Genomic DNA, 18,203 nt, shown 5'->3' with positions numbered 1-18,203 from the left:
CCAACAGGTATCCACCCGGCAGATGTTCTCTCTAGAGGTTCAACACTTGAATTTTTGAACAACAAACTTTGGCAAAATGGACCAGATTTCATTAGTCATCGTGAAGATGAATGGCCTGAACAACCAGTGCGGTTTCACAACAATGAAACGTCTGAATGCAAACTACCCAGTTTCTTGTCCCTGATACATTCTTGACAGAGATTGACAGATCATGTTGGAGATTAGACTCTTCCAATTTTTCAGACTGGAAGAGACTTTATCGTGTAATGGCTTGGACATGTAGATTCCTCAACAATGTTCGTTTAACCAGCTCGAAAAGAACATTTGGAGAATTAGACGTTGAGGAATTACAGGATGCAGAGACTCTAGTTTTGCTAGATTGTCAGAAACAATCATTTCCTGATGAATATGCAGCCTTGTCAAAGGGAAGGTCTGTGTCAACAAAAAGCAAGTTACTCAGTTTCAAACCATTTCTTGATGAAAATGGTCTGATTAGATCAGGTGGGAGACTGCAGTTTTCTGATGTCATGCCTTATGAATCACGATGTCCAATCATCCTTCCAAGGAGACACTGGACAACAAAGTTGATTGCCAAACACCTCCATGAAAAGAATTGTCATTTCGGCACCAGTGGCACTTTGGCAGCTTTATCATCTCGATCTTGGATAATATCTGCTCGTGAGGAGATCCACGAGTAGGAACGTCAGTGTGCCTGGTGTAAACGTAGGAAAACTAAGCCGTCTATTCAGATAATGGCAAACCTTCCCAAGGTTCGAGTAAGATCGTTCAAAGCTTTTGAACAAGTAGCTGTTGACTTTGCTGGTCCCTTCACTACCATTCAAGGGAGAGGCAAACGTCGTACAAAGAGATATTTGTGTTTATTTACTTGCCTCACTACAAGGGCAGTGCACCTAGAAATTGCTTCCGGCTTAGATGCTGATTCTTTTCTCAATGCATTCTTCCGAATGACAAGTCGGAATACCTAAAGAAGTACTGTCTGACAACGGCACCAACTTTGTTAAAGCTTCAAAAGAACTAAAAGAATTAGTTCAATGCAATCTAGACTTTGATAAGGTGAAAGGTTCCTTGGCTAACAAAGGTATCATTTAGAGGTTCAATCCACCTTCAGCTCCCCATTTTGGTGGAGTATACGAATCTCTTATCAAATTAGCAAAACGAGCCATATGTGGAATTCTAGCAAAAGGAGACCTTTCAGATGAGGAGCTAATGACTGCATTTATTGGTGCAGAGGATCTTCTGAATTCAAGACCTCTGACTTACAAGAGCTCTCATCCAGATGACAATATTCCCCTCACGCCAAGTCATTTCCTTCATGGGATGCTTGGAGGAAGTTTGGCTCCTGACATTGATTGTTCTCCATACAGGTCAAAGAAACGCTGGCGCCGCATTCAAGAACTTCTCAGACACTTCTGGAGAAGATGGATACGTGAGTGATTGCCAACATTAAATCTGCGCAGAAAATGGTGCGAGTCCAGTCGAGATTATCAGGTAGGTGATGTTGCAATTGTAGTGTCGCCTGAAATTCAGCGAGGGTGTTGGCCACTTGGAAGGATTGTTGGCATTCATCCTGGTACAGATGGTCACGTCAGTGGTGGATGTCCAGGTGGGAAAGACGAAGTTCACCAGACCAATCACCAAAATCTGTCCATTAGAATGGAATGGTGAATAAAGAATCCTGAACATTCTTTTGCTGCAAATAGTCTGAAATGTAAATAGTTTTCCCACGATAAACAGTTTGTTATCATGGAGGGGGGAAATGTTCAGAAGGGTTTCTCCAAAATGCATCCATGTGTGAAACTGTTTGTGTACATATCATTAAACGTGACACCCAAACTCACCAAAAGGCACACATATAAAAAAAGGCACGTGCTCTGTGCTCTACATGCGATGGAAGAAAAAAAACGTGTTCAGTTTTTAGTTTTGGGGGCTTAGGTTTGTGAAAACTTGCCTCGATAGTATTGGGAGAATAATAGTTTCTTGAACCCAATTGTTAGACAGTTAGTATTTAGAAATTTAGTTTTAAGACATTTAAACCTTAGCTGAACATATTTTCAAACGGGCCCGAAATTTACTGTATTTGTGAATACATTTCTTGTTGAATCAATTTCTGGGACCCTTCAGTTCGTTTAGTTGGTTTTCACTGTAAATATTATTTAATTTAGTTTTGGCCCAAGGTTGGAATATTACCTAAAGCCACCCAGTTTATTCTTTTACGTGCACATAGGTTCTAGGACCCTTTCAGTTCGTTTAGTTTGGTGTATTTCTTTTCAGACTGTTTTTTTTTTAATAAAGACTTCCACTGTGCGTTCCTCGGCTACAATTATTGCATTAGTTTGCTTTGTCGTTCCATATATGAATGCGTTGTTTTACTGTGGACTGACACTCCACTGCGAATATCATTAGTGTGCGTTTTGATACCAGAGCCGCAGATACTTTTTCAGGCAATTGGATATTTACTCATATGTTTGTTTATGTATGCCTACTTGCATATTTTGAGAAGTATCTAGCATTTTGTGTACTTCCACTAAAGAATTGAGTATTTTTACACAGAGTTTCTTATCCTTATTGGGTGAATATAACTCTCCTACATATGTACATATAATATGATCCTCAATGGACTAAAAGGCGTTTTTGTTATATGTAGTAAATAGCAACCTCGCCTGAGGTTGATATGGAAATGACATTTCTGTGTCAACCGAGGGGGAGGTTGCTATTTGCCATGCACGCAGCGGAAAAGGGAGGATTATTTTGTTAAAATACACGCAGGTAAAATGGAGGATTGTGTTAAGTTACCTAAATGAATCTAAAATTATGTAAACAAATACAATATTGTTTCGAAAAAAGCGGTAAGCTCTCAGTTAGTCTCAAAATCTCGCAAACACCCCTCCAAATAAAGTGAGATCGTCCCACGGGAAAGTGCATGTGCACAGACCAGAACGCAGGACCCGGGGTGCGTTCGGTTGAGGATACCTCGCCGCGACTATCCTTTTTAAACATAGGATGTTCGCGAACGTCCATGAACATACTGTGAGTTTTCGATTGACCAAACGCAGAACTGTAGTGTTTTGACGCTGCATGAACACGTGCCGTGTCATTTGAAGTCACGATGTTGACAGAGACGGACGAAGAAATAGTCGCCGCAAGTCAGGAAATAGAGGCCCTCACTGCTGTCCTTGGGCCTGAGAAGGTACACAACACTGATTTCCCTCATTATTCTGATATCAGCTACAACAATGAATGTAATAGAACCATGAACATAGGAGACTGTGCTCCCTCCAACCTCTTCTGGCGCAATTATCGCTACGAACTGTGTCATTCATGTTGTGGTGAAAAAGTAATAAAAAGTATACTTGCTCATTTATTTTGTCATTTTGACAGAGGTAATTCTTGAATATTTCTCTCGACTTCCGTCTCGAGAAATATTCAAGAATTGCCGATGTCGTTTTTTCACGAGGGAGAATATGGATAATCGAGGCATAGCCGAGGTTTTCCATATTCGCTCGAGTAAACATTGGTATTGTAAGTCCCTTGGAGGACAAGATAACGCCCAAGGGGGATATCTGAAAACAACCTCAAATGACGTCATAAGAGGTTGATATGAGGATAAGCCAATACAAAGTGAATGGGAACATATCGCACCGAGGTGTGTATTGCCAAATAGTTTTCAGCCATTTTCAAAGACACAACATGGAAGTCATGTGACTAATATAGTAAACTCCGGTCAGTGGCTACGGCTATAACAGTACATCTATTCATAGGCGTCGTCTAACGGTAATACCATTTGCTAATGCTGTTGTAGAGTTTGGGCGTCACGACGACTCGTACGCAAGCCAAGTTGGTTAATTGAGTAAGGTACGCAAGGTATTGTAGACCTGTTGGGTTTTAAGTGATTCTTGTGCGTTTTTCTTACTTCCAAATTTGTAATTGAGTAAATGTGATTTATATTAAGTAAAATACGCGCCTTATCTGCATCTCTGCATTTGTCATCCTTTATTTCAGTTCAAAATAGATCAGTCAAATCTCTTGGTACGTTTTTGATTATATTTTAGCCATATATTTGACCCTTGTGGTGACCTGGGCTACATTTGGCCATCACCAGCAACCCATCCTTGCAACAAAATCCTAGTTTTGTGAGAAGACAGGGTTATGAGGTTGGTCGATGCATGTATCACTCTCAGAGTAGTGTAGATTGATTTTAGGATGGCAATAACTGCATGTATTGTCTGATGGAGACTCTATTATGTTCCGCCAGCTGTCACATAGCTGGGACAGAGCGCTGCATTATATCAGTCTGGTCTCAATGCCAGGGCTTCTAGTACTTTGTCAGGGAGCTGTGTGTGTGTGCGCGCGCGCGCATAATTCTTACTCGCTCACTCACCGTGTAGGGATTTAAAAATTCTAACAATCCTGAACTTAATTAATGAACGAGTCGGCAATCAACTGTCCTCTGCAGAATCAGATCCACCACGATATACGTTACGGTGCGTGGGTGTCAGGAGATATTAAGCGGCCAAAAGTGTGTCAAAAGATCGAACAGGTGCGTGCATACTCGAACATCACTGTTCGCATTGTCATCATCACTTTATCATCATCATCATCATCATCATCACCACCATTGCCTCATGTCTTTATCATCATCACCATTGCCTTATCTTCATTCTCACTATCTACTCATCTTTTCCTCATCTAATCATTGTCTCCCCTTATCATCATAATTATCTCTTCCTCAATACAATAATCTCCACCTCAACATTTCCCCCTCCCCTCAACATCCGCTACTGATCCTCACCCTCCTCTTCATCATCTTCCATGTTCTTTGTGATCAATGCATAATCAAACCTACTTATCATCATTGTTTTCTCCTCCTCGATTCCTCCTGCTATCACACTGTTCATCGATACTGTCCCCTAAAACCTATATTAACCATCTTTATCTCCTGTTATCGCACTGTTCATAGATACTTTCCCCTAAAACCTATATTAACCATCTTTATCTCCTCCTGTTATCGCACTGTTCATAGATACTTTCCCCTAAAACCTATATTAACCATCTTTATCTCCTCCTGTTATCGCACTGTTCATAGATACTGTCCCCTAAAACCTATATTAACCATCTTTATCTCCTGTTATCACACTGTTCATAGATACTTTCCCCTAAAACCTATATTAACTATCTTTATCTCCTGTTATCACACTGTTCATAGATACTTTCCCCTAAAACCTATATTAACCATCTTTATCTCCTCCTGTTATCGCACTGTTCATAGATACTTTCCCCTAAAACCTATATTAACCATCTTTATCTCCTCCTGTTATCGCACTGTTCATAGATACTTTCCCCTAAAACCTATATTAACCGTCTTTATCTCCTCCTGTTATCACACTGTTCATAGATACATTCCCCTAAAACCTATATTAACCATCTTTATCTCCTCCTGTTATCACACTGTTCATAGATACTTTCCCCTAAAACCTATATTAACCATCTTCATCTCCTGTTATCGCACTGTTCATAGATACTTTCCCCTAAAACCTGTATTAACCATCTTTATCTCCTCCTGCTATCACACTGTTCATCGTTTATTTTTCTCCTAAAACCCATATTAACTATCTTTATCTCCTCCTGTTATCACACTGTTCATCAGTATTTTCTCCTAAATCTGATATTAACCGTCACTATTATCTCCTTCTGCTGTCCTCCTGACCGTCATCAATATATAAATTCTCATCTCATACTGATAATAGAGGCAATGCTGTCCGTTCATTCATTTTCGACTGTCTACTGACGTCGAGGAATATAATACATCTGCTTCTACTTTATTACAGAGTATGGTGTCACGAAACAATCACAAACACAGATGGATCGCTTGCTGTGTCAGTTACAACCCTAAAAATATCGATGAACAAAGACGTGAAAGACGTTGTATGGTCAGTGTGAACTATAGAGGGACTATCAGATATCCACAAGGAGGGACGAGGTGTTATGTCAGGTCGAAATAAACGATCTCTGACATCCTTTGTGTTCTAATAGTACACTCGCATGCAAAATATAAATTATATCATACAGAGCCGGGACAAAAACGTCACTCCATTTTTGAAATTGGTAATTCAAACACATGTAAATAACATCATGATAATAATTGTCGGAAAGATTTCAAAATTGACATGATTATCATCAATGTTTAAAGACAAAATTCAGACAGTCAAAATGACGACAGATGGCGCGACAGTACGATCTAAAAGTCAGTAACGTGTATGGCTTCCTTGAGCGTTGACAACAGCGTTGCATCGTCTGTACATGGAGTGGGTGGGACGACTGATGAAGGCCAGAAGAACTCCCGCCCAAACTCGGTAGAACGCCAGAGAGAGTTCAGCTGCACTTGTTCGACCGGGTTTAAGTCTGGACTGGCTATTGAAGAGAGTTGGTATGCAGTGTTGACGGAGAACGTCTGCTGCTCTGGCAGTACGGGCACGTGCATTGTCCTGCTGGAAGACATGGTTTCCATGACGACCAAATGTGGCACGACGAACGGTCTCAGCGCTTGATCAATGTAGCGGGCAGATGTTACATAATTTCCTGTGCCCAGACCAATATTCTGAAACACCATAGGGCTTAGTTTGTAACTGAGCGCAATAGCCTCCCACACCATTGGGCTCGGACTTCCCAAAACGTCTCTTTCCAGGATACAATCATCTGCAAAACGCTCCCCGCGTTTTCGCAACTCTCATTCAGCAGTCGAGAGAGGACTACAGTTCGTCACTCCCAGTGACGCCAGATCAGATGAAATGTGGCCCACTGGAGACGAGCAAGACAATGTCGAACAGTGAGGATAGGTAAAGCCTGCGAAACCTGACATTTCTCTGTCTCAAAGCCTCGGCACTGTCTCAGCGCTGATTGGTCTCTGGTGATTGCCAATGGTTGTCCGTACAGTTTCCATAGCAAAACGATTTTGCAGGCGATGACGGACAATCTGACGATTTTGCCTCCACGTTGCCACAGGCGGTCTTCCACTGTAAGGATGGTGGCTTGGACTCGTTGCTGCAGGCGGTATATTGTTCAAACATTAACAAAAAGGATTTGCAAAATGTCTTGCAATCTGGCCAGCATTCAGTCTTCCTGACGCTTGGTCCCTCTGTCCCCTTTATAATCGTGGCGTGTCGCTACTGTCGAACAGTGAATAATTAGGTGTATGTTTGGTGGCACTTCTTATAGGGATGACTCCCTGTGGTAAAACATATGGTCAAAAACATTTAAAAATATCAACGTTCGGAACACATTGCCCAAACACAAAAATGGATGACGTCTGAACGAAATGCACGCGTTGCATGCTAGAAGCGGAGAAATGACTATATTCAGTGAAATTTCCTGCATGAGCATAAAATCACCCTTTTTGAGACTGGTTGTAAAACACGTTTGAAATTGGTCTTTGCTATGATCATCTGAAAACCAGAAGAACATGCCTCGATTATCAGCTTAACAAAGAGAAGGAATGATTGGTATGTCGCAGCTGCAGCAAACGCACGACCAACTTGTAAGAATCCTGGGTTGTTGAAAAAGAACGACTAGGACATTGGTCATACGTTACAGATAAACTGGCAGGACAGCAGACAGGCCTAGGACCGGTCGACTACCCCCAAGGAGGACCTTTGTTTACGACCGCTTCATTTAAGAAACCTATTCATCGCTGTGAGGACGTTTGGTCAAGGCGTCAGCAGATGAACAATGTCCAGACGGCTATGTCAGCATGGAATTAGACCGTTCAGGGCCATGAGGTTACCGCCGGAATATCGATGTCGAAGATTGGTTTGGGCCAGGAATGTTCGTCAGTGGCAGCAGCAGAACTGGCAACAGGACGCGAGTAGGTTGACGCTGAAGACGTGAGACCTTGGGATTCTACCGCTTCCACTGAGGAGAAATTCACTAGCTCAGGCTCTACAGACAGAATACCGCCAGATCCCCTGTCACGTGATCAGGAGACGTACACACACGGTCCTAGGATTTTCTTAGATCGGAAGTATTACAGAAAAGTGGTAAAATATTAATTTGTACTTAAACTTTACACCAATTGTTGAAATGAGATAAAATATAATTCAAAGATTTACATCTAGTATTCAAAGACCATGCGAAAATGTTCACCTCTTTTGGGCGAATTCTTTTCCAACAAAACAGTTCTCACTTCCGATGCTTCTCTGAAGGTTGTGACTCGTGCACTCGTCAGCGACACGTGACTTTTCAGAGAAAATTAAATGGCGAACAAACAATGTTCAGGTCTTGGTTGCCAGACGTGAATATATGTCACTGAATAAATTCATATGCAATGGTGTTAATTATAGTTTTTAAATAAACGCCTTCATACAATGAGAAATTTACATGCATATTATCAGCAACGGGCTCATATATTTGACAATGTTCATACACATAAACGTGTGCAGTGCTTATAGAGCTGTAATTGGAAGTGACACATCTCATAATTGAACAAAATGACATCAAATTACTGTGGTTCAGTGGAAACACAGTCCTTCAGTTTCATTTCAGCATCTGAGGTGAGTAGAACTGGAGATAAGATAATAGGAATGAGTTGTATTGTAGTAGAATGTAATAGAATGTAGTTGGACAAAACGTACAAATACTTTCAAGACATGGACTCAGTCTAATCTATCCTCAGGATGGTTTGCAACTTGCAGCTGTTGATGTGAGTTGAACTATAAAACAAAACATTGCAGTATGACAGATGCAAATGTTGCTTTCCTAAAATGAATATGTACTTATTAACGCGTCAGTGCAAATGACTACCCATTCCTGACTACCCTCGGGATCATGTCAAATTTTTTTATACATATTTTAGAAAATCTTTAATCCTCTCAATGACACGAAGGCCTGTGCTTGAACGCTGCTCATCGGATACGAGAGAGCAGTTTAATTTTTCAAGTTCACCCATGAAGAGCCACCTCCTCGTGGTGGGTGCTGGGTAACGATCCCGTGTGGACCCGGGATAGAATGTGTTCACAGCACCCCATTGCTTGTCGTAAGAGGCGACTAAATTGGGTAACCTGTTTGCCGTGGGTTGCGTCCCGTGTCGGTGGAGGACGGGATCCTGGTGGTTGAGGGCAGATGGGCTTTTAACTGCGTTTCATTTGCCCAACACACCACTTCGGCCCTTACTTCACCTGGACGGGTGGTTGAATTGGCCCGATTCAACCAATCGGCTGGTCATGCCAAGCCCTGTGCATGGACTATATATATATATGCCATTGCACAAATTTTATTTGGACATTTTAATTTCGGTCTTCGCTTTATTGTAAATTGATATTTTCTGATTTTGATCAGAAATGCATTTTTTACGTTCTGACCTTTGCCTAGAGTCTTATGCCCAGAAGGCGGTGGCTCATGGGCCAATCTGGTAGATTAATTATTTATAATTCTTCTGCTGGAGTATATCATCCGGGTATCCTTGGTGCTGCAAGTTGGAGACCCGCTTGCTTTTAGCATTGTCCTTGTGATACTCCGTGGGGGGTGGGGAGCTCGGATGATGAACCGTATTACACTGACCATGGCTTATGAAATCCCACCAAAAAAACCAAAACGTCCACTTGATATTGATCCTGTTGATACTGAGCACAGACCGTCTGCATCGATTGAATATTGGCCACGTTTCCTTGTTATTGAAACTCCTGACAAGCAACCATTACAGTTGAACCCTTTTGCAGTATCTAAAGGTATTCAAGGTATTGCTGGGGATGTTAAAAACATTAGACGCTTACGTTCGGGTGCACTGCTAGTTGAGTGCGGGAAAAAACAGCAAGCGACCAATCTGATGAGTATTAAATCTTTCGTGGGCATTCCGGTCACGGTCTCTGCTCACAAAACCCTGAACACAAGTAAAGGTATTGTCAGAGATGGTGCTCGACTGTTTGCTGACATGTCAGAACTTGACATAGCCTGCGAAATGAAAGATCAAGGTGTGCTTTATGTCAAGCGTTTTTCAACCCGGAAAAATACTGAAACTATCCAAACAAACACGTATCTGTTTTCCTTCTCGTCTCCAAACACTCCTAAGTCAGTAAAGGCAGGCTACTGTAACATCCAAGTTGAAACATACATCCCAACCCGCTCAGGTGTTTTAAATGCCAGAAATACGGACACGGTGTATCTACCTGTACATTGTCTGTTGTGTGTGCTCACTGTGGTGAGAAGACACACACAACAGAAGATTGTGACAGTGATTTTAAAAAAATGCACTAATTGCTCAGGCGATCACTCATCTTCTTCGAAACAGTGTCGAATGGCGATTAACAGAATAAAGTTTACTCAGAATATCTCCTTTTCTGAGGCAAAAAAAACTGGTAAAGAGGTCTGATCTTCCAGAGAGTTATGCTACGGTAGCAAAAACATCATCGGAGTCTACCTCTAAAATAACAAAATCATCCACAGGATGCCAAACTACCTTGACCTGGGTAAATTGCGACTCTCCATAGCTTTTGTACCCTGCTATATCATCCCAGACTGAGGAATTACTTCCTGGTACATCAAAGTCTTCTTCTGCTGACCAATCATCATCATCTCAGTCACACTCGAAATCTCAATCGACAGCTGATAGTCAACAAACGGTGAAAAGTAAACCGAAGCCTGATGCTTCAAAGCAACAAAGTGGCAGAGCTCCTAAAGGATCACAAAATAAAATTCAGTTGTACAATAAGAATGGGTCTCTTGAAGATATGGACGTTTCTGAAAACGTTCATTCTAGGGCACATAGCTTGTCACCCTCCAAACGAGTGCGGGGTAGATCCCCAATAAATCCCCCCAAACGATAGTTTATTCCAATAATATTGTACAGTGGAACTGTAGAGGATTGAGGACAAATTTACATGAATTACAGCTATTAGTCCAAGATTTTACATCTTCAGCGATATGTCTCCAAGAAACATATTTAAAACAAACAGATACATTTGACCTTCTTCATTTTAATGCATGTCATTCTTTTTCACCTCCCGGCGATAGAGCCACTGGCGGGTCATCCGTTCTAGTCAGACAAAACGTTATTCGAAACCCTCTTTCACCAAATACTAATATGCGGGCTGTTGCTGTGAGAATTACTTTACATGTAGCGTTTACGCTATGCTCTCTCTATATTTCACTGTCTTCGACATTTGCCAAAAACTGATCTTCAAGCCCTGTATGACCAACTCCCGAAGCCCTGTATTATAATGGGAGATTGAAATGGGCATAACCCACTCTGGGGTAGTGTAACTACAAACACTAAAGGGAAATTGTTGGAGGACTTTTGTTCTGACAATGATTTATGTATTTATAATGATGGTTCCAGCACATATTTACACCCTGGTACAGGGACCTATTCTGCTCTTGACTTGTCATTGACAAATTCAGAACTACTAAATGAATTTGAATGGTCAGTCCACGATGATCTCTGTGGAAGTGACCATTTTCCTACTGTATTAAAAGCTGTATCTCCATCCGATGTTCCACCATCATCAAGACGAAATTTTAAAAAGGCTAACTGGGCTTTATATGAAACACTGTATGCTGAAAAACTTAAACCTGAACGTTTTATTGACGTTCCCGATGCTATTAAATGCTTTTATGATGAACTGAATTCCATAGCTGATGAGTGTATACCAAATTCCTCTGCAGTTCCACACATAAGAAAACCATGGTTCAACGATGAGTGCAAACAAGCTAGGAAGGCCAGGAAAAAGCAGAACATTATTTCCGTCGCCATCCTATGGTGCATAATTTAAATAAATTTAAAATTTTAAATGCTAAAGCACGGCGTACTTTTAAACAGAACAAACGCCAATCTTGGCAAAATTATGTATCCAAAATAAATTCTCGGACACCCATGTCCAAGGTATGGAACATGGTCCAAAAAATTAAAGGTAAAGGTACTAAATCTACTGTCCATCATCTTAAACATGGAGATCAGTTACTTACTGATAAAACAGATATCGCAAATAAACTGGGCGAAACCCTCGATACACACTCTTCCTCTTCTAATTATGTACCTAAATTCCAGCACTATCAAAAACAACAAAAACTATTAATTTCAACTCAGATAATGGGGAAGATTATAATGAAACTTTTTCTATTCATGAACTCCATACTGCTCTTGCAGCTTGATCAAGCTCATGACACTGCTACAGGAGCTGATAACATACATTATCAACTCCTCAAGCACTTACCAGAATCCTGTTTAGAAACTCTTCTCAATATTTTTGATGATATTTGGACATCGGGTAACTTTCCTCCCTCATGGCGTGATGCCATAGTAATACCAATACCTAAACCTGGACATGATCATACGGATCCATCCACTTATCGACCTATTTCACGAACTAGCTGCGTTTGCAAGACCATGGAACGCATGATAAATAATCGACTTGTTTGGTACTTGGAAACTATTAACCTTATCACAGATATACAATGTGGTTTCCGTAAAAACAGAAGTACAGTCGATCACTTAGTGCGTTTAGAATCATTTGTTAAGAATGCACTAATTAATAAACAACATGCTGTGTCTATCTTTTTTTATCTTAAGAAAGCATACGACACAAAATGGAAATATGGCATTTTAAGAGATTTACATGATTTCGGTTTGCGAGGTCGTTTGCCTGAATTCATAGCCAACTTTTTAAATAACAGGCAATTTCAAGTCCGTGTGGGTTCTACCCTGTCTGATCATTACAATCAGGATCAGGGTGTTCCACAAGGCAGTATTTTGTCAGTCACTCTTTTTAGCATCAAGATCAACAGTCTATCTAAAGTTTTAAACGATTTGATAGATGGATCTTTATTTGTGGATGATTTTAATATTTCTTGTCGTGGTAAAAATATGCATACTATTGAACGGCAACTGCAGCTGTGTTTAAACAAAATAGATAAATGGTGTCTTGAAAACGGCTTCAAATTTTCTAAATCAAAAACCAATTGTATACACTTCTGTCGTAAATACAAACCCCATAAAGACCCAGAACTATATCTCAGTGGTACTCCAATCAAAGTGGTCAAGGAGGCCAAGTTCTTGGGACTTATTTTCGACTCACATTTGACCTTTTTGCCCCATATTAAATCCCTTAAAGCCAAATGCCTGAAGGCACTCGATTTATTAAAGGTTGTTTCAAATTCAAAATGGGGAGGGGATCAAACTACCCTCCTTCACTTATATAGATCACTGGTGCGATCTAAACTTGATTATAATTACGGCTCCATCGTATATGGTGGAGCTTGTCAAAGCAGCCTAAAAGTACTTGATCCTGTTCACCACCAAGGCCTAAGACTTTGTCTTGGTTCTTTTAGAACCTCTCCTATTGACAGTCAATACGTCGAAGCTGATGAGCCTCCTCTCAACTTACGTCGCATCAAACTATCTTTACAATACATTACAAAATTAGCATCTAATGAGTCTAATCCCGCATTTAATTGTGTCTTTAATCCTCTCTATGAGGATTTGTATAACAAAATGTCTTCCCTTCTTCCGCCTCTTGGGCTCAGAATTAAGCCATTTCTTGCTGCTTCTAGCATTGAGCTGGAAAATATAGCTCCCTCCGGTCTTCTTTCTTCTCCTCCTTGGCAGTTGGTTAGGCCACAAGTTGACCTAACATTAACTACATTTAAAAAATCAGACACCAGTGAATTACAGTATAAACAAGAATATAATCAATTGAAACATATATAACAATTATAAATCCTTATTTACAGATGGATCCACGGACGGTGGCGCAGTTGCTTGTGCTACTGTCATTGGATCCAGAACAATATCTTCTAGATTACCAGACAATAGTTCTATTTTTACAGCTGAAGCTAACGCCTTATTAACAGCCCTTAAATATATTCAAAGACACCCGAAACGTAAACAGTATATAATATATTCCGACTCTCTTTCTTGCCTTCAGGCTGTTAAAAATATTTCTTGTAAACATCCACTTTTAATTGAAATTATTGAATTGTATAATGATCTTGCTACTGGCCAATACGACATCGTCTTCTGTTGGTTACCCAGCCATGCAGGGATCTCTGGTAACACATTGACTTACCTTGTGGCTAAAGCAGCCCTCAACAAATCTGTGACACCACTGCCTATTCCTTACAGTGATTACAAAGCCACCATTAGGTGTTATATCCGTGACCTGATGCAGAAGAAGTGGGACACCGAAATAGGTATAAATAAATTACATGAGATAAAACCTTACATTGGTTATACCCACTTGGGTTGTCAGTCGAGATTTGAAGAGGTTATTCTACGATGATGTCGTATTGGCCACACTAGATATACTCATGCGTACCTGTTGAAAGGTGAGGATCCTCCATTTTGTATCCCTTGTGATGAGAGAGTCACAGTCAAGCATATCCTGCTTGACTGTGTTGAATTGTCCATCACAAGGGATATGTATTTTACAGTTAAAACAATTAAGGATCTTTTAGCAGCGTTAGTTTTCATTTAATTCTTGGTTTTTTAAAAGAAATTGATTTTTTTATTGAATTTTGAGCAATATGTTTCTGTAAAAAGATGTATTTTAATAACTGGTAGTTTGGATTCGTAACTAGAATTGTTAGTGGCTGTACCCTCAAAGGGGGTTGAAGTATTGTAAAATTATTGTCCTCCTGAGAGGGTACGTAAGTCCAAAAACATTGATAGTACATTTAATTCTACCAGGGTTTTTAATCGTAGTATTCCTGTTGTTTTAATTTTGGCTAGCATATTGTACACTCGCCAGCAGCTGAAGGGATGGTGTAAATCCAACTAGGGTCCATGTAGGTAGCAAAGGTACTGTAAGTCCCCATGGTCCCTAGTGTGGTGATCTACCTTCGGTTGTTGGCGATCTATAGCCTGATTTTATAGTGTATTGTCCAAACGGTGATGTTGTTTTTAACTTTCCATGCTAGTTTTAATTCCATTTGTGATATTCTAGTTGTTTTACTGTCCTTCGTTGACAGGTTTTATAGTAGACATATAATTGATTTTGATATTAGTTGTTCTCGTCACGATATGGCTGAGATATTGCCGATGTGACGTAAAATATTAACTCACTCACTCACTCATTTTTCAAGAATATGTATTTTGGTGACCGACATGGGTACACTGTGTGAAGTACTTTCGTTTTTCATTGCAGCGAGTCTGTCGAGAATCGACGTAAAAAAATATTCAGTCACACGAGGGTTGAACGAATGTAAGAATTTTGTAAGACGCTTCTTTTTATTTAACGCTAACACATAACGCAGCACACAACAGAATCTATGTATCCCATGTGTGTATGTGGAATCATGTTAAGCACCTGTGTTTCGACTCCTTCCTGCAAACATGCTATGAGTAGATAACATAAACATTGGCGCTGCTTGATCAGTATTTCAAAGATGGGTCTTCTTAGTTCCATAGAAACGGTAAACACCAAGGTGTTGATGTCGAAGTATCTTAGCCTTGATATGGCGAGAACGTTCTGTAAAATGTGTCATGCCAGTGTCTGATGTCAGTAGTTTTCGTGTTGTTGCAATATCGTCAAAATCAGCGTGAAACAACATTCCCTATCAGTGTCAATGGCATTCTCGTTATTGCACTCATGCATGATATTCTTCGAGCACAAATTCCATCCCTAACCCACTGTTACACTAATGCATGATGTTCCTCCAGAACAAAGTCCATCCCTCACCCACTGTGACACTAATGCATGATGTTCCTCCAGAACAAAGTCCATCCCTAATCCGCCACGACACTAATGTATGATGTTCCTCCAGAACAAGTCTAACCCTAACCCGTCATGACACTAGTCTATGATGTTCCTCCAGAAGAAATTCTAACCTAACCCGTTATGACACTAATGCATGATGTTCCTCCAGATTGGATGGAAGCATGAGTGACAGGAAGAGAGAGTGTCAGTGGAGGAACTTTGGTTTCAGTGGAGTTTCCCGTGAAAGGTTCTACATCTGGCAGGTGTGTACAGAACCATTCGTGCAAATAAAGGCGACAAATGAAAATACCTTGTAATGAAGAAATCAATGCCAAATTGAAAACCAGATCTATCGGGTCATGCACTAATGAATCCATCTGTGCTGCAAACTTATTACAACAATTTAGGTATTTGCCAATTTTCTCACAATAACGTTTAACTTTAAGGTATGCATTACCTAACACACACGAACAAGCACCTGCTTGTGCATTTGAAACAATCCAGTCCCAGCTATCAAGTCATTTCCTTGAATGTTTCTCATTTCAGTGGCGTGTACCTCCAATAGTTATAGTAATCTACAGGATTCTGATTACTTCCTATCTGACAACTACGTTATGGTACAACACCCTGACGTACCATTCGCCCATTCCCTGGCCAGCCTTCAGCACATACTGGACGTACACACTTCTCACGACGTACCATGTCGCCCACGCCGTCGTTGTGGTGCACCACGTCTGGGCTAGCACATGCCACAACTTCCTCAGCAGACCATCTCATGAGGAACATCATCGTCCCTTCCAGGCACCAAAGGAGAACTCACACCCGGCAGAAGGGACTGAGCTAATTGTTCGAAACCAACAAGAGAACGAGCTACCGCTGCATCTGATATTTCTGTGGATTATGTACACTGTTGTTAACACAGCATGCCCAGCAGTTACATGCGGGTTTTACCTTTTTATTGCCACGGAGAAGACAGCGATCCAACCTCGAGAGTTGTTCGTGCATGCTCTGAATTCAGTTGTCGTCCTTATTGATCAAATGGTTTCTGCAATCCCAGTACGTCTACTTCATTTTCCCTTTCCTGTAGTGTTCGGGCTTCTGTATTACCTCTTCAGTATTGTGTATTGGATGGCAGACCACAAACATGTGATCTATAAGGCAGTATTAGACTGGAACCACCCCACATTGCCGTTTGGAGTGATCTTTGTCACAAGCTTCTGGGCTGTGGTCTTGCACTGTATTTCGTATGGTATTTATAGGGGCAGATTGGCCATTTACTACAGGCTGGTGCGGGGCAACTGATACTCCTTTGCTTGATATCAAGTGCAACTGTATGTCTTCTTGTGTCTTACAAAATTCACTTTTCATTCTTATGGATCAAGGGTTTGGGTTTGTTGTTATCGGTGTTTGTTTGGCTATAAACATGTATGATTCATGTCCGTAACTCTATATGGCCATGCATGACGCATGTCCGTAACTCTATATGACCATGTACGATGCATGTCCGTAACTCTATATGGCCATGTATGATGCATGTCCGTAACGCTATATGACCATGTAGGGTGCATGTCCGTAACGCTATATGACCATGTATGATGCATGTCCGTAACGCTATATGACCATTTATGAAGCATGTCCATACCTCTATATCACCATGTACGATGCATGTCCGTCACTCTATATGACCATGTATGATGCATGTCCGTAACTCTATATGACCATGTATGATGAATGTAGGTCACTCTATATCACCATGTACGATGCATGTCCGTCACTCTATATGACCATGTATGATGCATGTCCGTAACTCTATATGGCCATGTATGATGCATGTCCGTAACGTTATATGACCATGTATGATGCATGTCCGTAACTCTATATGACATCGTACAATCAGTTCGATTCTGAACTGTAGATGACAATATCCCATATCATATCATATCATATCATAGATACAATTAAGATGAATAAATAGAAGCGACAAAACCCTTTTCACATTAAAAGAAATCTCTGTTGACTGTACAACTGTGACTATATCATGAGCCGATATCAGTTTGTTTCAGTATTACAGCTGTATGATGTTGTTTGAAATCCAGAGAAACAAGTTATTAGTGTTTATGAATCATTAAATAAAGTCTTCACTCGAATATCTGGATGGGTACGTTTCCTAATGTTCCCATTTAATGGGTGGGAAAAGTGCGAAACAGTTCACTTTGCAGATTGTAACAGTGGCGTGTTTTCAAATCGAATCCTGGACCTCAAGGAAAAATTGTCTATGCTTCAAGGTAGGACGATGAGTTAGCTAAGTGATTCATGAATTCGTTTATGAAAGATCAGATAAGGGTGTGATTCCCCACGTCGATCCAGTAAAGTCCATTTCAGGTGTTCCCCGCCGTCATATTGCTGCAATATTACCAAAGGGCTCCGTAAAACAACACTCACTCACTAACTCACGCCTAGACGTTGCCAAACTTTGGGCAGCCCCACTTGGCTTGCTGCGGCGGG

General features: G+C 40.7%; 1 protein-coding gene across 1 annotated transcript; it reads left to right on the top strand.

Annotated features, from left to right (window-relative positions):
* Positions 1 to 15,159: 15,159 nt before the first annotated feature.
* Positions 15,160 to 17,679, top strand: LOC137256147 (protein rolling stone-like). The gene is made up of 3 exons (XM_067793851.1): positions 15,160 to 15,203; positions 15,868 to 15,961; positions 16,245 to 17,679. Exons 2-3 carry the CDS (start codon positions 15,881 to 15,883, stop codon positions 16,998 to 17,000), a joined length of 837 nt encoding a protein of 278 aa, XP_067649952.1. The 5' UTR covers positions 15,160 to 15,203; positions 15,868 to 15,880; the 3' UTR covers positions 17,001 to 17,679.
* Positions 17,680 to 18,203: the final 524 nt, after the last annotated feature.

The sequence above is a fragment of the Haliotis asinina genome, chromosome 11 (genome assembly GCF_037392515.1).
Source record: "Haliotis asinina isolate JCU_RB_2024 chromosome 11, JCU_Hal_asi_v2, whole genome shotgun sequence".
Taxonomy (NCBI): domain Eukaryota; kingdom Metazoa; phylum Mollusca; class Gastropoda; order Lepetellida; family Haliotidae; genus Haliotis; species Haliotis asinina.
The sequence above is the reverse complement of the archived record's forward strand: the minus strand, read 5'-3'. Positions and strand labels throughout refer to the sequence as shown.

What these genes read in the sequence shown, in the direction of transcription:
- LOC137256147 (XM_067793851.1), top strand. Translation starts at nt 15,881, where the DNA reads ATGAGTGACAGGAAGAGAGAGTGTCAGTGGAGGAACTTTGGTTTCAGT. An exon ending in AAAGGTTCTACATCTGGCAG is followed by an intron (nt 15,962 to 16,244) that starts GTGTGTACAGAA and finishes TTCTCATTTCAG; the next exon opens with TGGCGTGTACCTCCAATAGT.